The 25143-nt window shown below is 38.4% G+C and overlaps 1 protein-coding gene across 3 annotated transcripts in view; it reads right to left on the reverse strand.

Annotated features, from left to right (window-relative positions):
* The window catches only part of LOC140276851 (mediator of RNA polymerase II transcription subunit 13-like), an 83110-nt gene that overhangs the window by 20051 nt on the left and 37916 nt on the right, over positions 1–25143 (reverse strand). For all 3 annotated transcript variants that reach the window (XM_072371686.1, XM_072371685.1, XM_072371684.1), the window contains exons 3-4: positions 13396–13480; positions 7957–8040 (exon numbers count right to left, since the gene is read on the reverse strand). In XM_072371686.1, the coding sequence (XP_072227787.1) occupies positions 7957–8040; positions 13396–13480 (169 nt within the window). The remainder of the gene's footprint in view (positions 1–7956; positions 8041–13395; positions 13481–25143) is intronic.

A 25143-nucleotide genomic window follows, 5' to 3' on the forward strand; every position in this document is an offset into this window, starting at 1 on the left:
ATAAAACAATGATAAGTAAAACAACCATGTGCATCACAAACAACGCTTTTATCTCAACTATTAAAGGAATCAAAATCAGATGGTGTGATACAGCAGAGAGTCTCTCAAATCTGGGGGACTAATCTGCTTAATCTCCACCTTAAATGTTCCGTCTGCCACCACAGAAGCACCGTTATGCGATATCCTCTTCTTTCTAGCTAACTCTTCCCACACAATCACACATGAGTAGACACTCCTTTTGGGTGTATATGGGCCAATGTGGAGGATGTTTACACTCTTATAATCTCTTGTGAGCAGCATGTATCTCCAAAAACTTATTCCACTGCATTGACACAATTACTAAATTTATTCCATACAAACAAATCTTACCAAACCACCAAACATGCATAACAATGTTCAGGCTTATGCGGGTGCATGTAAATGGTGCTGCATGAACATGTACAGCAGTACACAGCACTATTAAAAGTAACATAAGGCGGATGCACCAAGTTTGATGTATTATTCAGTGGCCCCCTGTGGGTGTCTTTAACCGGTGCTGCTATCACAATTTTTGTGCTCAAATGCTGTTTGTATGGATTCACAATGAAAAGGTGCCACACTCAAGGACACTAAGGCTCTTTGTATAGGCACGGGATGCACAGAAATATCAAACATTTATATCAAACTATTATTTGAAATTAGATTATGTGAAGTCCTGGAAACAGCAGAGAATAACTGTGGACATATTTCACTTGGCCAGTCTCACACAAATATTGCCAGGTGGAGAAGCCTAAGTCTCTAACCACGATAAGAACATCAATGAAAGCCATCAGAGGCTTTTACTTTACATCTGTTGTCCTAAATAAAAAAACACGCAAAGGATCAGGTTGTATGTTGCTGCTGTGATGTTTCACCATCCTCACTACTGATGTTTTTTCCATTTCTTCCACATACTGTTAGTGGTTTCTCACCGGTAAAAATCTGAGGGATGGGGCATCTTGTGTTCTTTTCTTTTTGTCACACAAAAACACAGAACATGCTTCAGATGAGAGGAAACAAATGACTCAATCGTGCAAATATCTAACAAGCTTTCCTATGACTGAGGGTTGATGAGCTTTTGTCTGGAACTTTACTCACACAGTTAATCATAAAAAACACTGAGCAACATTGCACTATCAGTCTAATTCTCAGTCTACATGTGTAGTCAGTCAGTGAGCCACTGCATGAACCTTTAGCATAGTTATAGTAATAGCCAAATTCATTAATTCACTTAAGTGGTGTTCTTATTCTTTCCTCCACACATACATTATGCCCTGCCAGTCATCATTCAGGCAACAGCTACTTATCCATCTAGTTTGGCTGTCAGTGCATCTTACAATCTGCTACTCAGGGGAGTATTTTCCTTGTCAGTCACCTTTGTAACCTGTCAAAAAAAATCTTCTGGCCCTCAATAATGCCATATCTGGAATTTTTTTTTTTAAAAACTCTTTCTTTTAACCACATATACCATGTCTGTCACAATGTAAGTATCAAATCCACTGAAATTATACTTTACCACAATTTTGCTGAACACTGATTAAGATAAAGAGTAAGTGACGCTCTTTCTTACTCTCATTACAACTGGGAATGGTCTGTTTTTAACTTCCTTAAAGCACGGGGGGGGGGGGGTTTGCAAGCTAAATTAGGTCAGATGGCTATTCTTTTTTTTTCTAAATTTACATCTATTGTTATTTCCTATACTTGGGGAGACTCTCTATTTCCTTTCACTGCTGCCGATATCCATCTGTCATGGCATTTGAATTATGCAAATACATAAGAGCAAACAGTCTTGACATCAGTAAATTCATTGCACAGGTCTAATCGGAGACCAAAGTATTTATTTATTTATCTATTTATTTATGGTGATTCTGTGACCTTGTCATGATGCCCGACACCAAATGTCTGTTGCCAAGGAGATGGTTAATGTCTCAATGTCACTTATCCCTAAGGAGAGGAGAGGAAGACTTATATATCTAAAAAAAAAAACTGCCCTGTCTGTTTGGGTTGGAATTTCTGAGATTAAAAGAATAACTGTTTGAACAGGAAATGTAGCACACTGCTGTTTCAAAATCAGAGGCCAGAGGACAAGTCCGTTACACTAAACAATAAATATTATTTATGCATGAGTTTATGGTCATTAGTAAAATGAAAGTAGCTATATAAAAAAAAAAAGATGTGCACTATGAGAATTGACCGAACTAATGAGAGACAGACTCTAATACATCCATTCAGCCGTCTATAGTAATGATTAATTTACGACCCCCTACCTTCTCTTATCCCCACCCTGCCACCACCCACACTGAGGCTCCTCCTTGCTCTTCCTCTCTCTGATGCCGCGTCTCCCCTGCTCGTTCTGTATTCCTGTAACTCTCTCTCGCATGCTCCCCTCAGCGTCTGATGCAATGCGTTACCAACACAGAGTGCTTTCCTCCCATTCAGACACAAAGGGAGCAGGAGTATTGGGTTAAAGGGGGGGTGGGGAGAGGGATAGGGATAGGATGGTTGGGGAATCATCTCCTGGATGTACCAATCCCTACTATGCTCCAGGGACATATACCAGATAAAGACCAGATAAGCCTGACAAAGGCGGCAGTGCCAAGGCGCAGGAGTTGGCATGAGTGTGGGAGCATGGCATGGATATTAGCACCAAAGCGCCCCCTGTTGGGGATAAAAGACACAATGTGGAAGTGAAGAAGAAACAAAGAAGGTGTTGATAGAGGAGGTCATTATATGCCAAACTGAGCAGTGTTCTCCCATGGCATGAAAACACTGAAGGTCCGGGATCTGGAGGGGTTATCTAAACTCACACTGTGAATGTCAACTGTGGGCTAACATTGCGATGGTGAAAATAAGAGATGGTGTATGTGTTTGTTAATGTGTGTGTTTATGTGTGAGAGCGAGGGAGATAAGATAACAGGAGGGTATTTAGGACCTCTTGTGGTGATGAAATTAATAAATGCAGGCTCAAAAAAAAAAAACCATCTCTATAAGATTTGACTTTGTTTGTGTGTGAGTGTTAAAGAACATATCTCTTTCTCCCCATTTCGCTTTCAATCTTTGCTTTCAGGATGTTCAATAATTCACAGAAAGAACAAGTCTGAGATGGCTCAGCAGGGGGCGTAGAACATATTCCAACAGAGCTGTGGAAATGAAGAGGAATTAACATGAAGAACAGAAGTCTCACACACACACACACACACACACACACACACAAAGCTCTGCACACACTAAAAACCTGGGTGCAACTTTCAAACAACTATATATACATATAAATGTGCAGAGTCCTTACACCTCCCTGCTTTCTTCTCCTGATATCATTGAAATCACCTCTAGTTATTTAAGCTTTACTGCCATCTGGTAGGTTGTAATCTTGTCTATATTTGGTCACTTGTGCTATTACAGTTCTATACATTTTTCTGATTTATCTTCCAAGTAAATTCATCGCCTCTTCAATGTCAAACAAAATAATGTACAAAATAAATACACACAGGGAAACAAGGAATCTGGAAACCTCTACAAAGATAAATAGAACATCCACAAGGATTAAAACTCGGGTCACCTTGCATGGTTAGTACAGTGTTAGATGTCTGGTGCAAGCACAGAAAATAATGCATCGCATTATATTAGATCAGTTGTAAGATACTAATACAAAATTCAGTCAAGTTTTTTTTTAAATAAACTACCCAACATTCATTAAAAAGACCATTTAAATCACTTACATTGTGTAAATTCAATATGAACAGAGCAGTTGCTAAGCAACAGCAAACATTCCAGCCCTTAAGGCTGACATTAGCAAACAACTGCTGACAAAATGTAAAAGTGACAGACAAAATGTCACTTCCAGTGGACGACTCATGCTGACTGTTCCACCATCCTCTCAGCCAGACTCATTCAACCTTCTGCTTTGGTTTTCCTCTCTGCAAGGTTTTTTTCTAACCTTGCAGAAAATGGTTGTATACATGTACTATCACATGTGATCACAGGAGGTGGTGCATTGTTTTTTGATTGCTCCCCCTCTCCCACGATGATCTTAAAATTCCCCATGAAACAGCGAGTGCAGGGATTTCTATCTGCCCATGTTGATGTTTTTCCTGTGAAAACTGATGCGGATGAGGCCACCCCTCTCCTAAAACAGCTTGCTTGCTCTAATTGGTCAGCCATCCTTGGCCGGCACAGGCACGGCCGGTCTATCTGCATCGACTCTGAAATATTTATTGTTGGACCACATGTCGCATTGGTTATGTATAATGCAAGATATTTACGGAAACCCTTAAGGTTCACTGGAGGATAATTCAAACCTGAACACAGCAGCAATATACTATGTACACATACTTTACTAATATATTGATCTAAGGAGGTATTATGAAGATCTTGCCAGTGAGCTCAGTTTGTTTCTCTTTTAAGTAACTCCTGTCCATAGCTTCTGTGCTATGGCAGCTGGTTCGACTGCTCACACATGTTAGAGCATGTTAGTCCATGTTACATGTCAGCATTGACTGAGTAAACGTCCTGGATTTCCTGGACAGAATAAACCATGTTCGACAGCAAAAAATCTTCCCACAAAATAGGTGTGCACAAGATTTCTTTTAGCGTTGGTTTATGGTAATGACCCAAATAATTAAAAGAAAAGAACTTGAAAGTAGGTTTAAATGATGGAGGATTAGCATTGAGCTGTTAAATTCTATTAACCTTAGCACACTTCGAATTGTTACATTGGATTGAATAGAAGCTACTAAGTGAATGTAACTTAATTTTAATTAAGTTGCTGTTAACACTCCTATTCAGTGGGTCATGGTTACTTTTCATTGAGGGTGAAACATTTTGAATAAATTAATACAATTAAGATGAATCAATGTGAAAAAGATGAGTTTGTGAAAGCAGTGCTGGTGGAGATGAGATGGGTCCATGCACAGTGTTCCAAGGTACTATTTTAAGACAATGAATTAGAGGTGATTAATTTCTTCTCAACCACGTGCTTACCCTTTTGTTCAGTACAGTTTTGTTGATTGGCTTCTCAATCATTCAAATTATAGTAAAAAAGAAGCATGCCAGTATTTCAATGGCAACTCAAATGTCTATGAAAGTTTAGTGTCTTGTTTAGTTTTATTTTATTATTTATTATTGCTTCTTGCAGACATTTTTCAATTAACAAAATAATAACTTTTTTACTAAAAACAAAAGAAAAAGATGCAAAAATGAAGCTGATGTCACCCCTGTATCTTCGAGGCTTTAGATGGTGACTATTTTTTACATGTGAGGGAAGCGGTTCTTAGCAAAATAGACAAGAAAAACATTATTGGATCATCATACTACACCTTTCACCACAATTTCTGTGTAATGGCAACACATTATAGACCGTTTACCTGTTATGATGATGATTGATAATGATAATGAATGACTTACAGTTCATGTTGCGTGTTACAGGTTACTGCTAGGCTCTTTGCTTTTCGAGTCATATCAAAGCAGGGGAAACACAAAACTGTGCATTTATGGCAATCAATCGTGTCTTTTAGTATCAACCTGTTTTGATAAAGCATTACCTGGGGGAGTCGAGTAGCTCAAAAAATTATAAATAATTATAATGATTGCATACTAGACAACAACAACAACAATAATAATAATAATAATAATAATAATAATAATAATAATAATCAGTGACAAAATAAATTCATTTGAGAGGAACATGTCAGCAGTCACTATTTAAAAGGTTTATGGCTGTGGGGACAAAGGACCTCCTGAACCTCTCCGTCCTGCAGCGCAGTGAGATGAGCCTCTCACTGTCTGACCTGCCAGGATGCTGTGGAGAGGATGTCTATTATTATCCAAAACAGAATATAATTTCCTCCTCATCCGTTGCTCCACCACAGCACTTACAGAATCTAGTCTTCTGCCTACAACAGAACTGGCCTTTTTTACCAGATTGTCCAGGTGCTTACAGTTTTTGTCTGTAGTGCAACTCCCCCAGCAGACAACAGCATAGAACAGTACACTCACAATGATAGTGTGATAAAACATGCATATCATGTCACTGCAGACATTGAAGGACCTGAGCCGTCTCAGGAAGAAGAGACGGCTCTGGCCCCTCCTGTACACTGCTTCTATGTTGGTATATCACTCCAGTTTATTATCCAGCACCACCCCCAAGTATCTGCAGGTCTGAACAGTCTCTATCTCCCCTCCATCAATGCAGACTAACTGGTATGGAGTTTTAGATATCCTGAAGCTCACCACTAGCTCTTTGGTTTTGGTAGTGTTCAGGAGCAAAAAGTAATTTTTTGTCTAGTCATAGAAGGACTCCCTGTACTCCTTCTCCTGTCCACCGCGCACACATGCCACAACAGTCGTATCATCAGAATACTTCTGTATGTGGCAGGACTCTGAGTTGCACCTGAAGCTTGATACAAGTGCATGCTTGTATTGTTAATTATATTCAATCATTCAAGTTTCAAAAACGCATTTTCTTTTTTTTTTGAGGCAACAAGTTTGCAATTTTTTTTAAGTAAAGGCAACTTGTTCAATTTTATAGTGCAACCACTGGTAAAATCAAAGTGTTTGAAAACCCATAAGAAAAGGACCACAGTGGCAATATGGGGAGCACAGATGCCCCATTCTGTCTTTCTAGTTTCTCCTGGGGGATCCCTAACCGTTCCCAGGCCAGCTGGCAGACATAATCTCTCGAGCGAGACCTGCATGAGCCGCGGGCCTCCCTCCTCACCACAAAGTACATAACAGTGCCTGCACCACTGCATCCCTTCCCCTTCACTCATGAGACTTAATCATGTAGTCTTTTGGAAGGAAGGAACCTCTTAAAAATGATTCCCTTATTTTACGATGGTGGTGAAGGACACTTCTGATTCACCTCTGTTCCACTCGTATCCAATCATTCAATGACACTCTGGCACTAAATGAAGCATCTGCATTCATTATTATAATTCATTTAGGATTCTTCTTCTATTGCATCATCTCAATCTGCAGTTTATTTTGCCACAAGAGTGATTTTAGGTTCAAAGATCGCATCAGTTCCACTCACAATATTCCCCTCCCAGCTGGGCAAGTGACAAACACCCTCTCAATGTGTCAAACAATGTGCCTCACTGAGGGACTTCCACCTGCTCTCAATAGCTATACCTAAGTTGGTACAGCCCCTAACATCAGCCAGCTCTTGTGTCAGCAGCTTTCTGGTGGGAGAGTTTCCTGTGTATGTCTTAACTGCATCACATTGGGATGACAAAGCAGTTTAAAGCAGTTTCCTCTTAAAACAGCTACAGAGTAAATTCAAATAAACGGATGATATTTGTATTTGCTGCCTTTATGTGATATCAAAAAAGATTTCTACAATGAGCTATTTGAGAGCTAAGTGGTTTCCTAGGAGGCAGTCACTTAAATACTTCCCATTTGAACACTGCTTTGTTAGAGATGTGAGAAATGTTGCGTCCTCACCAGCAGGAAATGCTGAAGTGAGTATGCTGAGCTGTGAGAGGGAACTATAATGGCTGAAGCAACAAGTTGAAGTGTCATCACACCCACCCCTCTTTTTACTCTGTTTCAGTGTCTCTGTCTCTCTCCCACGCTGCCAACACAGTAACACAGCACGTCACATACATGCTCACACACACACACACACACACACACAACAACCCTCTTCTCACCCAGAGAGAAAGCTGTGCGAGCTCAGCTATGCTCTCACCTCCGGACTCTATTCACTGCTCTGCTTAAACAGTGTTATATCATTGGCCAGCTGCTGGAACATCAAAAAGACTTGGCAAATACCGAATCACATGAAAGTCAGTCACACTGCTTTTCTGTGTCACATTTTGACAAGCTCACGTGGTCACAAACATTTCTAAAGGTCACAAATATAAAAATGAGATGCAAAACATGCGAGTGAGGCATGTTACAACATTCAAATAATGTGTGCATGCATGTCTGCGTTCTTACCTGTTGCCTAAAGACTTTCCTTCCAGTTCATTTGGCTTGAAAAACCATTTCCCGATCCTGACGAAACCTTTATCCGTCAAACATCTGTATCATGAAACAGAAGAAGAAAAAGACAACCTTAGAAAACTTCATTCTCTTCCAAACACGAAGTCAACTATTTTTCCTCAAAGACCCCAATTTAGGTGTTTTACACAAGTTACATTTTGGCAAACTCCTCTTACAGATTTCATCATACAGGTCTGAAAATTGGTCCATATTGCATTAAGACATGTGACAACATTTTTTGAAAAACTCAACTCTGTTCTGCATTGTCCTCCAACATTAATATGTTTTGCATGATTGGGAACGGTCCCAGCCTGAACACGTTCGCACATCGCTATGGAAGCATGCGCCACAGTCCCGCCTGATGACCTGACTACTTGGAGGAAGCTATCTATACTTCCTTCAAGTATCATCCTGAATGAGATGGATGGAAAAGCGCCTCATTGCATCAGTCACCAATGTTTGCAGTCACTGCCGCTTGCAGTTTTAATTTATACTTTAAACACAGCAGCGAGGACTTTTCCTTCACTGAACGCTTGCAAAGCTAAATATCTTAACTTTCTGACAGGTGCTTAGGAAAAGGGAAGATAATCTTCAGCTAATCTACTTTTCCCCAAACAGTTTGCGCTTTCACACATATCTTTCCAAAGCCCTCTCTTTCATCAGAACAAAATGCGAGCACATCAAAGTTCAGTTTATCGGACTCTCTGTTTGGTGATCCCACCAACATTTCCGACTCCTCTTGCAGACATAACACAGCTCTTTCAGAAGTTTGTCTTGTCTCTGTGTGCAGGTGCCAGTGAATTCCCCACTGAATCCTCTGACCTGGGTCACAGAATTACAAAATGATATCCCAAGCTTTCAGTCTCCAGCTCTCCCACCTTTAATAAATTCTTATCGATGTATTTTTCTCTCTGGACAGTGCATGTGAGAACTCCCTCAATTTTTAAAAAAGTATGGTTGTCTAGTAAAAGCAGTATTGTCCTCTGTTACAATCGTATCAGTGTTTCTCTAAACAGTAAAACCTCAAAAGACGATAATGTTAGTGAGTAACTGTATTTCAACGCAACAACCACTGAGTATGCTGAGTGATGCTGAAGTAAATGCTGAGTGTAATTCTTTGTCAAAAAGGACACAATAAAAGAAAAAGATAAAGATTAACTTATCTGATTGCTAATTTTCTAATTACCTCATATATCCTGATAACATCGTTGTGCATGCTATCTACCATAGCTATCACAGTAATATCATTACCATATATTTGTTATTTCTATCATACATTGTGTTAATATTGTTATCATTAATTGTATTAAAACAAATACAGTAATATATTTTCATTACTATTAAATTAAATTAAATTAAATTAAATTATTTAATTATTGGGGGTTTCTTTTCAACATATGTGATAAAGCATTTTACACAAATGCGTGATAATATCACGATTGTTTCGGATTTTCTGTTCATCGACACAATGCCATAGCCATATGTTTTCAAAGTTCTTAAGATATTGTTGTAAGCTATTTCAAATTTGCTACATTTACAATAAAATAACATCATAATAAAGTATAATAATAGCATCATATTCATGTTTTTTTGTTTTTTTACAAATCTGATATTGTAACAACGTGTAAAGTTAGTTTCTTATTGGACAATTTTGCCTCATGTTTCATGTCAAGATAAAAAACTTGAAAGTGTGTATGCTCATGCAGAGAATGTTACAGTTATCCCGCAGAATATCTGTTATTACCATTTTTAAGCCTCATGGAGATATGACATCATGTCTACACATTTGTGTATAATTCCCATTTTGCACATCCAGCAGACTTTATCGCTTTGCATATGTGGGTTCCTCTCCATTAATATGACAACAACTGAATGATGACCCTGATAATTTTTCTGTGGCAATGGAGATGGTATACTTATCAAGTCTTTATCGGTACAATTTATTATTCACCTTTAACACAACCAAAGTCCAAACTGCACATGGTTGGATTAACAGAAAGGAATGCACAACAGGGGTGGCTCCTAACTTCTCACATGTTCTGCTGCTCAAATGAATAGTTTGCATAACTGAATAAATCTTTAACAGTGCTGTTCAAACTTTCTTACTCCATAGCTGTCCCTGTCATTATTAGGTCCAGCCCGTGAGACGATCTTCACAGTGTGTGAGCTGAATTAACAGAAAAAAAACACTCTTCGGTTTTATTTGTGGTCGCGCTGCAGGCTCCCCTCTCTGTCTCTGTCACACACACACACACACACACGCAGCAGAAAGCAAAGAGTGAACGCAGATCACGAGAAATATAACATTGTTCTAAAGCTGTCTGCAAAAATTCTTGTGGAAGAGCAAAAGAAAACAATAGAAAATAAGAAGCTGATAAAAAGCCTATACCATATCAACTGTTCAACAACATGTTGAACAGTGACAATGCCGTAGCTTTAACAGATTGGTGAACCTGTTAATATTATGTTTTCACTGTCTGGAAGAGCTATTTAAGATTTCCATTTGAAGTTTTCTCTCCTCTGTTCCTGTTTCCTTTGGGAAACATCCATCTTTTTAGCTGCTAAATGCTCCACTGGTCATCTTCTTTGTCTGTATAAAGTCTGGCGATTCCGTGCTTTTGTTATAAAAAAAAACCCCAGCTGCATGAATCTGGAAATTAAACAGATGATAGTAAAATGGTGAAACCAAAACAGGGAGGTGAATGACCCTGAATATTACACAACTGTGAACATTATGATACACCCTTCCTCATTATTTTCTGTTTTTTCTCTATGTATACATACTCTCTCTATGTATACATACATATATATATATATAACACTATTATTGTCATAAACTTTTGTCTTTCTCAGCATGTATCCCTGCTCTTATGTTATGGTGTTTGTTGTCCCCTCTTTTCTGTTCCCTCAAACCCCAGCTGGTCGAGGCAGATGGCCTCCGCTCCCGAGTCTGGTTCGGCCAGAAGTTTCTTCCTGTTAAAAGGATGTTTTTTCTTTCCACAGTCGCCTCATGCACACTCAGGACAGGAGATTGGCTCAAAGAGATGTTTCAGTGCAATCTGTTGGTTCCGTTAGCTAGGCTACATTTTTTTTAAATTGGCTTTGAATCTATGAGTTGGACTAATTTAGAATTTAATCAATTGGATATGATTGGATTACAACAAATTGGATTCTAATTGGCTTGAATTGGATATTGGATGTTTTGTCCTCCTTCAGTTAAATTTTGGCCACAATTCGTCACCCAAATGTTCGTCACAAAAAGCAGTAAAATCCAACAAATTCAACCATTAACACATACTTTTCAAAACCAGTTGGCAGCTTTATGCTCTTAATTACTTCTGATCTCATAGTGCAGCTCTGTAGGGGGTTCATAAGTTACATTATTTGTTTTAACTTGGGTATTATGTTTTTTTTTTTAATGATAATTGCTGTTTTTTGTTAGACATTTGGTTTCTTGCAACTCTAAAATCCACATTGGCAGCTATCACCAAATAACATTCTCATACTATGATCTCCGAACAAATTAATGATATGAGAGTCATTTATATCTACCAATAAATAACAATAAACTTAATTGCATAAGTCTGCCGCAGTGAGCTATAAATATATGCCTACAAATCTAGTGGAATATGTTTCACTTTCTGTGGTGTCTGATTTGTTTATGTCTTTCAGCCACCAAGTCCCTTTTCACTGGTAAATGTATTAATGAACAATACAACAAAGCTCCCCTGATCATTGCATACCATATTCAATTATGCTACCAAGAGCCCTCAATTCGGTAAACGCAACACCCTAACAAAATGGTTCACACAACATGTAGATCAAGTATAACTTATTCATTTTATAACTTTTAATATTCATTTAAATTTATGCTAGTTTTCTCACTTTATATCATAATGTTCGTGATATATCTGAATATTTACAACTGCTTTATTTGTATCAAATTATCAATCTGAGAGATCAGCTCTTTCTGTGCAATATAAAAGAGGAAGTGAAAGTGATCTTGCTGCTGTTGAAACAGTGAGCTATAAAAGGAGTCAGCTTCAAGGTAAGAGGAAGGTTAATTCAGCCTGCCCCCTATGATGATCACTGATGCTTAACTTAATAGAGAGCAAATATGTGCTGCTTCATTTAACAGATGGCTCTGACTCAGAAAGGAGAGCTTTGGGTACTTGAGCAAGTGATTCAGCACTCAGATTGTGATTTCATTACAGTGAATCTTATCACAGAAAACAGAGACTGTACTGTGTGTAAGTTGTTTTGCTTGACTACTTCTTTTTTTGTCATTTGAAATCACTGTAATTCATGTAAGACACAGGAACATGTAGTCAGTGGTAGAGATGTAATCTATATAAACAACACATTTCATAAAGAAAATTCATTCAAAATACCCCAAATTTAAAAAAGCATTTATACAGAAGACACCTTTTTCAAGTCGATGTTCAAGTCGTTGTTGAATATATTAAAAAGTCCATATTATGCCAATTTACAGGGTCCTGATTTTGTTTTGTATTTTACTTGAATGGGTTTAAATGCTTTTAATGCTCAATTAGTTCTTTTTTACATTATAACTTGCTCCAGCACCTATAGTCACCTACTCTGAAATGCTTTTGTTTTGCTCCTGTGTGTTTAAGGTCTCCCTCCCTGAAACCCAAGTCTGTTCTAATTTGTCTGCTGAGTGGTCCAAAAACAGAGAGAGCAGGTAGGACATGGCAAACAATCTACAAGAAAAACACTGCAAATGTGCTTCTTTGTGGTGTTATTCAGCAAACAAGGAAAAGCCTGGACTACAAATGTGTCCGGTGATTTGGGAGAAAACAGCTCTTTTTGGTTTTGTTTTGACCGGTCGTGCACCTACCAAACCTAAAGACCTGTTGAGAGCTCTGCAAGTGACCCATTTGGAAAACACTAAGAGCTGCGGGAAAGAGTGTGTGAGCAGGTCCGTCACCACAGGCGAATGTACAACTCATCAAAACAACTGTTGCAAAAGTTACAAAAGCAAAGAAGTAGAAACTGTGCATCGTTGGTGTATCCATCATGTATTTCCTGTGTGACCTTTGTTTCCTTTTGGTGCTCTCCCTGCAGTGTGGTAGTAACGCCTACATTCAAGCACAATGACTGCAGTGAGTGAATTGCACCTTAGGTATATAAATGGTTACTGCTGTGTTGATGTCACAATTTCCTAATGCAATGATTAATCCAGCGAGCATGACAGCAGCTTAACTTTGCTGATACTTTATATAGACAAAGACAAAAGACAATCCAAGAGTCATTAAAAGGTCTCTGTCTAATTTTTGAAAATTGCCCAACAACATAATTGCTACTTGTAATTCCTACCCAAACCGCACTTCTTACTGTATTTGATGTTGCCTTTGTTCGTGCCGACAGTTTTACCTTTCCAGCAGATTGTGTATGGCCTTGAACAGAAGGGTTCTGCACTCGTAGGACAGCACGCACTCACAAAGCCCCTCGTCAGCCACTGAAAGAGAAGGGAAAAACCAGTGTTCACCGCAAGCAATTATAAGTTCTGTGACAGCAAAACATCTGCACACATCAACCCAATTCAATGCTAACGACACATGTTTGTGGATAACAGTCAAACGATACCGTATTTACTGATGAGAATATTCACACATCATATCAGGAATCAAGATGATGCTCGTGCATGTACGTGTGTGTGTGTGTACAGACGTTGCTTGGCTGTTCAGCTGTCACATTGGCTGCAGTGACAGCCCAGTCAAACTCTGTGCAGTTGTCAGCCCCTGTTAACTGGAGAGTGAGAGTGTGCCAGTATCTGCATGCTCAGGTTTTCACATGCACACACTGTTGTAGCTCAACACCCTTTTTTCTTTTGAAATTGTGTTTGTGTTTGAAGACAAATGTGTTGAAATAAACCTTGCCCAAGCTCCTGATACGTCAGCAGCTGCTTCACAAATGTGTCAAATATGTTGTGAACAATTCTGCTACCGCTGGATTTCTCAAACCCCTCCCCAAAACAAGCCCGATACCCACCCCCCATTGACTTCCACCCCAAAGTAGAGATACACACTGACAAATGCAAACACAACGGGCAGTTAGCAATGTTTTTCTTTGTTCTTTGCCATATACCTGCAGGGCTGGTGGAAGAACTGGAGGATTGTGGGTGGGTGTTGCGTTTGCTTATAGGGTGGTGGCAAACAGACCAAGCATCACAGAAATACACAAGAAAAAAAGAGGAATGAGAAACAGAGGTACAGGCAGATCGCCTGGGGGATGGGTGGCACAAACCCCAGGAGATGTTTCCTCTTTCTTCTCTTTTTTCTTTCCGTCTCCTTTTTTTTCCTGATAGTCTTTTTAAATCATTCATTTATTTTATTTTGGGGGGGGGTTGTGTATTTGTTTCCCCTCCTCTGTTGCTTTGTTGATATTTCCCTCCTGTTTTTTTTCTTCTTCTCCTTCATACCAGAGTGAATGAAATTTCCTTACTCGCCAGAATTACCCTGTAACCATGGAAACGCTGGCGGTGAGAACATGGCGCCCTGGCATTCAATTTCAACACTGGTCCCTCCCGCCCCTCACCTCCCTCCACCCCCCCTTCTCCTCCTTCCTCTGTTCCAACATCCCTCTGCCGCCACCCCCCTTCCCCCCTCCCACCCACCCCTCATTTACTCCTGCTTCAGGGCTCAGACAGGAAGCTCTTTCTAGCCAGCTCTTCTACAGAGGAGAGAGATACAGCGAGCACCATGAGCAGAATGCCAAGTCTCCAGAAAATCCAGCTCATTAGCTCACACTGTCTCCACATCTCCTTCTTTCTCCTGCTCTTAAAAATCATGCAACTTTTTTTATTCCTCACCAACTCTCTCACCTCTCTACAAGCCATCTTCATTCACTCCCTCATGGGCAGCTCAGCAGCACGCTCCTGACCCCTTTTACTCTAAAACTATGTCACTGACTCCTCACCCCTGCCTCCTTCAAGCACTTCCACCCAAAAGCCAACAAAACTTAACCGCATGACTTTGAGAGGACTCTAAGGAACCTTTCTACATTTGCTCTCTCAACTCCGGCAGTATACAGTGTGTAATACAAATGTCAAAAGACAGCAGCATATTTTTGGGAGCCTGAAAACATGCAGTCCACATTAGACACTCATGTTTATAGTGTAGTTGTCAAAGAGCCAGCTCACTGCACCACATCAACACAAGGTGTGACAAATCGCTGTAGCAAGAAATCAAGGTCAGGCATCCACATGAGCATGTGCACACAACTCACACACAATTACTATAAATACAAAAAAATAGAGTGTGAAATAAAACATTTATCAGATATTTTAAAACAGCGATATCCCAAAGGGGTGCAAGACACACCATGAAACTGACATTTCACCAACAGTCAGGCAGTAACCACCATGTTTTGAATTTTGCTGCCAGTTTATCAGAGGAAGAACACAGATGGCCCAAGGGAGAAGCGTGCTGTAAACACTAAATGCCCTGCTAAGTGCAATAGGGCTTTATGGCATCATGATCCATCATTTATCAGAGCCTGAGCAACAAGGAAGTGCATGATGTCTAAAATATTTCAAGGGAACTGAATGTAATCAACCTTGGTCTTTTTTATATCAACAGACATTCAGCTCACGTACGGAGGTCTACATAAATCTTGTTTTAAGTATTAAAGGCCCATCAATTTAGTTTCAGTTTCAATGCTGAATTGTCTTTTGAAACAAACAAGTGTACGTATGCCTTGTTTTTACATACATGTACGTTTATATGTGAGAATTCCATCAAATCATATGGGAATCCTCGTAATCTCCGAAAACCGTGCAAAACTGGGCCTTACAAGTTTGTTCCCTCTCTGGAATTTGTACATTTTTAGACCCATTTTAAGACTCGGGCTGACTCACAAGTTATTGAATTAGAACGAAACGAAAAATACAGAAAACCATCAACTGTATAAAAGAAGCGGATGTAGCCACACGCTGTTGCCCACTAGTTTGTGGACTACAGTTTTGAAACTTCGAGTCTGCCATTTGGCAGTTTCCCTGTTGGGTTATTAGTGTCAAACACAGCATTTCTTTTGGAAAAAACAAGCTGGTGAGAAGAAAAGAGGAACATAAGGAAAAAAATTGTGTTGATGAAACTGATGATAATTTGCTCAATAAATGAATAAATGTTCCACTCTTTAAAATGTTTTAATAGTAAAGTGAAAAGAAAAAAGCATTTCCCAACCCCAACAAGTCCTCCAACTAAGAAGGACATATAGGCCAGTTTGTTAAAAACCTAAAAAACAATCATGGTTAGGGCTAAAACACTTTCTTTTTATAGCGATCGAATTTGCCGGTTGCCTCAGATACATGTAAACACAACAAGTTACAATGAAGCGTTGTCACTCTCTTGTTGGCTTCAGAAAACATCCCTTTGGTTAGAAACCCAAACTACTTGGGTTGGGTAAGAAGAGAATCACAGTTAAAAAACTAAAAAAGCTAAAAAAAACTTTCTTTCATAACGTCACTGACACCATAGTTACCCTTCACATCACATGCAGCTGTTCTCCCGAACACTAAAGGTTGCATATGGTTTGAACATATTTACTGGCCGTATCGGCCTGCATGAACACTCTCCCTAACTCACAGTGTTGTTACACTGGACTCTACTTAAGCTGAAAAATTTCTCTAAAACTTGTAAAAAAACTTGAAAACGGAAGGTTCTTTTTTTTGTGTGTGTGTGATTCCGAACTAATAACAGTATGAAAGGAACAGCATTAATGCATCTTGTCTGAATCATTGCTGATAGTTTTCCTCTCAAATAATTGATGACTTTGTTGTGGCTGAACAACTGAACAATGAAAATGTACAATCAATTGTGCAATCAAATGTAAGCAAGAAAAAGATCTTTAGCCAAAAATTATTTGACTATTGTTTTTCTAGCAAAATGATTGCTGAATAGCTGTGTTATCTGCTAATCAATTAATTAGATGTAGCTTTAGAGTCATTAGGAGCCTGTGTGCAGTGCTCAAGTTCCCTTTCCTCACAGGAGTGTGTGCTGTGAAACTCATAAACACACAGAAGTGCTGTGCTTGACTTTGCATGATGTATGCACAGTGAGATTACATCCTCACAAATGCACATTTCTTTCACACAACCTTCCTTCCCCCTATCCTCGTGCCACAATGCTCTTAACTGCTGCACCACCCCAAACACAAACAAGCAGTGATGGAACTGGGTCGCCACTTCCACTCTCTCTTTACTTCCATCTCTCTTTCTCTCTTTCCCAGCCACTGCATCTAACCCCGACTTTCCATCTCTCTATGTTTGTCTCTCTTTTTCTATTTTACATCCCTTGACTGTATTGGTCCCACACCACTAGAGGGACTGACCAACAGTGCTTTAACAAATACAAAGATCGTATTGATCTGAGAGGTAGAGAAGGAGCTGAGCTGTGACACTTTATCTCACAAATGATGACGCCGGTCCACACTTTTCCTTCCACCTTTCTCTCCCTCTCTTTCATTTGTTAATTTGTTTTGGATCAATAGCACCGGTGCTTGTGAGGCATAGTTGTGACTTTACAAGGTGTTTGATATGAGCTAACTTGGGAATGTTTGCGTGGGATGTCACACAAACCTTCACTGCCACTTTGATAGTGCCCTGCAGCATGTCTGAGCAGAGGCAGGTTTCTTTTACTGTAAACACGTGTATGTGTGCACACATTTATAGGTGTGTCGTGGTTGCTTCAGTGTGCCAACATAGCTCAGAAGGCTTATCTCCTCTTATCAATAAAAGAGAAAAAACTATTAAAAGGCTGCACAGATGGGTAGAAAGTGAAATAGAGTAAAGATTGACACTGGGAAACAGGAATAAAGGTGATACTATGTTTCCAAAAATGGATGTGTTCATACATGGCTTAAAAAGGTTTAGATTATAAAGGACAATTAGAACAATGGTATATGTATACTGTCTGTCTGAAAGTGGAACCTTTGTTTTTTCAAACTATAAATGTCGTTGCCTATTTGTAGGATATATATGAAACCTATCAATTTGAAATAAAAGTTACTTTCATTCAGACAATCTATACATCATATTTCCACAGAGTTATGTGTGAAGACTATAAAAATAATGTGCTGTGAGATAAACTGTAGACATAAACACACACCTGTACAGTGTGAAGGAAAGCTCACACTACACTTTCATTACAGTCAAACTGATTAATATAGGTTATTTATGAGCACCCTCAGGTGCTGAATTAGGTCTTAAAAATGCAGAAAACAAGCCTGCTGTGAGCGTTTGGATAAGCACAAAAGTATTATTATGTATTGTTTTCATGTAAGTATCATTTTATAATATATCAGCATAAAAGTAATTGCATAAAGGTCAATAATGCTATCAAACATTTTAGAGTTTGATTTATTTCATCAGTTTAGTGCAAACCTTACGACTAATAAAGGGTTTGGTGTTGTGTTTTGTTTGAATAAATTGCTGATTAAAGCAGTTTGTGATAAAGGAAGGGAATATTTAAACCCAGACCTGCTGTTTGGTGAGACAATAAGACGCAGTTTCCAAACGGCAAATCTCTAACAAGGTCAATTTTTTATATAATACTCACATGGACATCACAGTAATACAAACAGCACTTTGCCAGGAGAAAGAAGAAGCCGGGGGGAGGGGGCGCTGCCATAAGTTATTATGTTATAATTCATGCTGGTTGTTAATACAGCGGTAATGTAGCACTAAGGTTAAGCAGCAAGACCCACAAAACAGATACTGTAGTTTGTAAATGTGTTCTTGTAAAGAAAAAGAACAGTGACCATTTGACAAAATGGTTAGTTTTCTACTAGACAACTTCTTGCCATATTATCTGGGATGGAAAAGGAACTTTTAAAAAAGACATTCTAAACTACCTGTTAGGAAAAGACCATGTTTTGGATTACAATTGAACCACTGATATTATGACATATTATCAGCAGAGATTTACAAAACCACAAAATATCATCAGTGTTTTCTGAATTGCTTTCTGTTCATCAATGATAAAAATTCAAGACAAAGTTAATCATGATGATGAAGAATCTTCATGGAGAAGGAGGAGGGCTCATATCGGCCAAATCTACAGGAGTGATGACGAATGGCCACTGGACTGATAACAATCTAATCGGGTAATTAGATGCTGATTAAAGGTCATACTACTACTTACAGAGAGATTAGAGATTAAATTGTCATTGTTCTGTATTTTATGACTCTAATTTAAAATAACAATATAAGAAAAAAAAACGCACGCTTCTTATGAAATTTGACTATAAATACTGGAACAGATGTAAAAATTCTGCTTGTCTTTTGGACTTTGTTAACGAAGAAAAAAGAGAGACAGAAAGAGAGAGAGATCATGTCGACCAAAAGATAAGGGCGCAGCAAGGTAACATCGTTTGAAGGGCGTCAACGCTATTAGTGAGTCATCTCCATCAAACTATGGAAATCCATATGGAAATAAATTTTATACATAATACTATTTAATAACCACTGTGACAGGCCTAGCTGGGTCTGACCAGTATTTTATCTGAACTAGATTCATGCAGCTAAATTATCCTGTAAATTTCTAAAGCTGAATTATACATGTGCCTGAACTTATTACTGAGGGACTTAATTTTCATTTCCACAACACTGTTCTGCTCTTAATTTATCTTCTTTGGCTGCAACTCCAGTTTGATGTATTTGCTTGACAAATCTTCCTAATTCCTAAAGACCATAGACTCAAAAGATCCTCAGTTCTTGGATCTTTAAGGTCAGAAATACCTTATTCTCTCTCATATGAACATTTGGAAAAGGTTTAGTTGCAGAGATGTCAGATTTTCTGTTGCTTCTTATCTGGCCAGTTCTCTTTTGCAGCATGTTCCTTAAGCTTAAAGATGTGTGTTGTAGCTGTTTGAAGTCAGCTGTTACTTGGTCTTTTAGATCTATTGGAGGAGTCCAACGTTAGAATCCTAAATCAAATCATACATTACCCTAAATCAAGCTATCGGTTGCTATCCCCGCTCTAATGTAATCTCTTATTTAGAAACTGACTTTCTATTTGAAATTGATTTGGATTAGCGTTATGTACTCATGAAGCTGAAAGCATAGACCACAGACAGGAAGAGGGCACTAATCCATCAGCTACAACTACTTGTTAGATATTTCTCAAGTTCCATCTTTGGGTAACATTCAAACCATCACAGATAATTTTCTGAAGTGATTCATGAACTTGTTGCTACCATAGCTGAATAGAAATGCATTAACTGTGTTAAAAATACAATAATGTTTGTCATTAGAAACTACAAATTTCCATGGAACCATTGGTCTTGCTGTTGGCTTTTTGAGTAGTTATCGCATTTGGTCAATGTTTCTCTTCAGGATCAATTTGACACAGTACGGTGGTTACATAACTGTACTTTGCTCTCTTTAACAAAAGCTGTTTCTCCATTTGAGCCCACTCTTTCAGGCTGTCGTTGTCCAAACCTGAGAAAAAAATTAAAAAAAATTTTTTTTTAAAAACCTGTGCTCATTTGTATCCCTCTGAAAAAAGGATGAGAACTGAAGCTGTTGCTGCTGATATTTTTTGTTTTTGATCAGAAGCTGAATAATAGGAAAAACTTCACCTCACGCATGAACAAGTTACACATCAGACAAGGTCAGTTAAAGAAGTCGCGTGTAAGATTGCATAAAGACTTGGCATCGGACGGCGCCTTTCATGCAGTTCAAATGGTAGAAACAGGTGTTCTGCCTTGTAACAGTTCAGACATATCTCTATTTTTAAAAGAAATTTAAGATTCATACATGGAAGAGTAAAAATATTTCTGCAGAAGAAGTCATTATGTAATGTGCCTGAAATGGAGAACCAGTTGCAAAGATGTTTGGAAAATCTAACATTGGTCACCTCTTGCTTGTTTCCCTCAATACTGTTTGCCACTAAGATTGCTTTGAATTTCCACACTGAGTGAATTTACTCAGACAGCCATGCTCACACTCGAAGTTGCTTTTGCATCAAAGAAAAAATATTTATTTTATAGCTAATTTAGCCTCTTCCTGAATCCCCCAATATTGTCCGTGTGACATGAGGCCACACATTCTCACAACAGATGAGCTGCCATGTCCTTAAACACACCACTGGCACTGCAAAGATCAGAGGGTGATAAACAGGAACTATTGTGGGCTTTTGAATTTAACAGATAACAAATTTTCATGCCCTCTAAAATATAAGCACAATGACTCTCATTCCATCTAATTCAGGTTATATTTACAACTTCTGGTTATAGCCTTGAAGTCAGGGCCAAACAGTGAAGCTATGCATGCAACCAACGTGTGTCTGAATTTGTTTGTGCTGTTTTATGCCTGTTGGAGTCTGTGATAACTCTAAAATACATGGAAAAATGCTTTGCAATTAAGCACTGATTGGAATTACAGTCCTCTTATTCTTCTCACCAAGTTTCATAGTAAGATCATGAGCAATTTAACACATCAATTAGCCAAAACTTCATCTTGGACCAAGCTTTACAATTTTAATGTGCACTGAAACATCTCTATTCAGTATCTCTCATTGTGTTGGATTTTATTAAAATGTTCAAAAATGTTTACACAGGCCTAGCCTCCAATGTTAGATTAGCACAGGTAGCAGCAGTCAGACTAAGCCTCAAAACATTTATCACATGGAGCTTTAATTAAAAAATATTTCATCCATCACAGCCAATCAGCCAATTTTTTTTTATTATTCTGCTTTTGATTTTTACATTTTAAAAATGTTTATGATTTTTTTTTCAATACATTTTAAGATTTTTTTTAAATGTCTTACTTAAATTTATCTTCACCGAAATTGGCACTTAAAATTCATGGTTTTTTTCATACATGTGGTTTCAATACAACTATTTCATTCATCCATTTTCTGTACCCACTTAATCCAGTTCAGGGTCGGAGGGAGTCTGAAGCCTATACCCAGGTACACCCTGGACAGGTCGCCAGTCCAACACAGGGTCCACAACTATTTTATGTAGTTTGATATCAAACTACATATGATAGGTGTTTGGGCTAGCTGCTTTTTTTTGTAGTTATGCTAAAAGATTTGCATCATCGGACCACCGGAGGGCCACAGTAATAATCACCTATAAGCTTTTTACATTATCAAGTCAAGCTAATTGGGCAATAATGCTGTCAATGCACCTATCAAGACAGTTTCAATAACAACAGATTTCTTTCCATATGAATAAGACCTATTGCCTCATAGGGGGGGTATTTAAAAAAATATGCATTAACGACACTTTCAAACTTGAAATTTGAAGTTGAATTTGAATGAATGCATAAATGGTAAACACTGAGACCCAGAAGGCCAAGTGTGATGGAGAGAATGAAGGGCAGCGGTGACAGCGAGGAGGAGGAGCAGGAGGCTTGGAGAGTGCAGGGATGAGGGGGAAATCTGGAATCAATTAGGTGACTGAGCTGGAGTTGCTTGCATAGTTGTGGGGGTGAGTCAGGCAAAGAGGCAAGAGAAGGGACCGGGTTGTGAGAGCTGTGCCATGAGCTTGTGTTTTCATATAACCTAAGCCCACAAAAATAACTACAGCATATTCCTGCTTGAATTGAGCATGTAACTCCTTTATCTGTCTAAATGGTTTTGGCCATTTCTTTCTCTTGACAGCACCACTTGGACCAGCGGAGTTAAGTTGCAGCCAGAAAAGCCCCACCTCTCCTCAGCTGAGGTCAAAGTGGAGGGTAAGAACGGATGGCTGGCACACATCCAGGCTATGTCAACACAGCAGCTCTCACTATTCCCTTACACCACTTCCCCTCGTTACTTCTTTTCACTGAATTCACAACACTTTGTTGTGGACTACTGGCTCTATGAGTAGGGGAATTTGACAGGGAAAGAAGGGAATAAAGCACAAATAGAAACTTTGTGAGGACGAACTTGCATTGAGTGTAAATTTGCAGGCATATGAACAGGATATATCAAGTTACAGCTTTGGGGAGTATATTTCATGTTTTTGTGTTTTTCCTTTTCCTTCTGAGAGTTGTATATCTTTTCATCCATTTAAAAGGTCCACAAAGTTATAAAGCATAAAAGTCTTCATGCACTCTTCATGTACTCCTGGCATTTGGCACATTGAAAAGCTAGTAGAATATTTTTTATTTTATTATGGCAATTTCCCCTAATCTGACACACTCAATGGTTTGTTGCACAGAACCAAAGAGACTGAGGATAAAACAGTGTTTCAGGCAGAAGGTGCTGCAGCAGTGTAGACCTTCTTATTCAAGTAAAACTTCTAAATAAGCATAATATGGGTTCCTTAATTAACTTAATTAATTAACAAGGATTGTCAGCTTTTGCATTGCCTTTATCATCATTGCTACAAACTATGTAGCAATGCTGCACACAATGATCACAAGCTTATTGTGTTATTGGTATGTTATTTCATGAGATAAGGCTGGAATACTACAACCAGGAGAGAAGTTTGCAAGCATGCAAAACGCGTAGAACTGAGAAGAGTAAGAGGATGAGTTAATAAGAAGTGTAAACATGTAGTTTGTTGTGTTCGTGTATATATGTCAGCTTGAACAAAAGGACAAGGATAACAGGAGATTAAAAGGAAAACAAGGCTAGGATTAATTCTCTAAAGAGTTAGTCTCTCCATGCGCAAAGATATTTAATAGACTAAAGAGGGAGAGTAATTATCATGGGCATATAGGAAATTGGAAAGAAAATAAATTTTTGTAAACATCAAAGAATAATCACAGAATGCACAAGGTTGCATCATGGTACCGACACAAAAATACCAGCTGCTTACAGCTCAAGTTTCTCATCAAGTAAACAAGACGAACACCACATATCACTCCGTGCCTATGTTCATATTTAATTAGTAACTGTTAATTGGCTTCTTCTGCATATTTCTTCATTTGTCAGTTTTTTTTTAATTCATGTTTAATTCAATAAACAAAAATGACAGAAATGCCTTAATTTATTTATCATCTCACTAGTTATTTCAGCACTAATTTGGAGTGATGCTGTGAGTGATTCCAGAGTTTGTTATTAGGAAGAGCATGTTGACAGTGTAATTTATAATTTAAGGATGTTTACTGTATTAATGTCGAGTCAATGGTGTAATCAGAGAGACTGAAGAGGAGCGAGCTAGGGCTATTATGTAAACATCATAAGCAAAATGAGATAACTCAAGTCTCTAATAAAACCTGCAATAAAAATGCTGTGTGGATGTTTGCACAGAGTCTTGGCACTGGCATATACGAAAAGCAATGCAAGAGGCATCTGAGGCAGCATTCAGAGTGAAAGGCTGAGAAAGATAGAAACGTAGAGATAAAAAATGTTCACTGCATAACAGTGAAAGTGAAAAAATGTGGAGTGTTTGTGTATGTTGCAGAGACTGCATGCACTGGCCTTCCACCACCCATGCAAATCCCCCCAAAAAACAAGCAAAATGTGCAGCGAAAAGTCATCAGAATTATCTCATACTCTTACATTATTTGACATTTCACTCAGCAAACACACTCATTCATACAGACCAAGCAAAACGGACGCACAAAACCCTTTTGAATGGATGTTTGCTGAATGTTTTCCCAGAGGTCAATGAGAAGTAAATAAATGAACAGAATGTGGTGTCTGAATTGTTTTGCATGCACTGTCATGAAAACACTTTTGTCTCTGTGACTCATATTTACAATTAGTTTCTTGGATTTCAGCACATAATAAAACTCAAAAACTGAATGAAAATAAACAAACTAAAGTTTCTCTGCCAAACCTCAGTAAAGTTAGAAGGAGACAATTTCCATCAAATGCCAAATTACTCCTTTATATTCTGTTGACTTGAATCTAATATTCCATCTGGATTTTACTGAATTGGACCGAATTGGGATGTTTGAAAGTATTTTTAGATATCTGTCACATTCTTTGGGTTTTCCTCTGTATTAAAGCAACTTGACTTTTTCAGATAACTGCATATTCCAAGTTGAGGTTTTAGTGTTAGTGTTACTGACTGAGGCCTAATAATTATCACATTAGTGTGTATTATCCTCACAATTACAGGTTTTTAAGGCGCAATATAAATGAAGAGTACACAGGAAAGTAACAGAAACAGTTTATTTCAGCTTACATAGCTAAATGAGATGAGGAAGACTTGTATTTACAGTTTTCTATTTAT

The sequence above is a fragment of the Leuresthes tenuis genome, unplaced genomic scaffold, assembly GCF_036924035.1.
Source record: "Leuresthes tenuis unplaced genomic scaffold, fLeuTen1.0.hap1 SCAF_19, whole genome shotgun sequence".
Classification (NCBI taxonomy): Eukaryota; Metazoa; Chordata; class Actinopteri; order Atheriniformes; family Atherinopsidae; genus Leuresthes; species Leuresthes tenuis.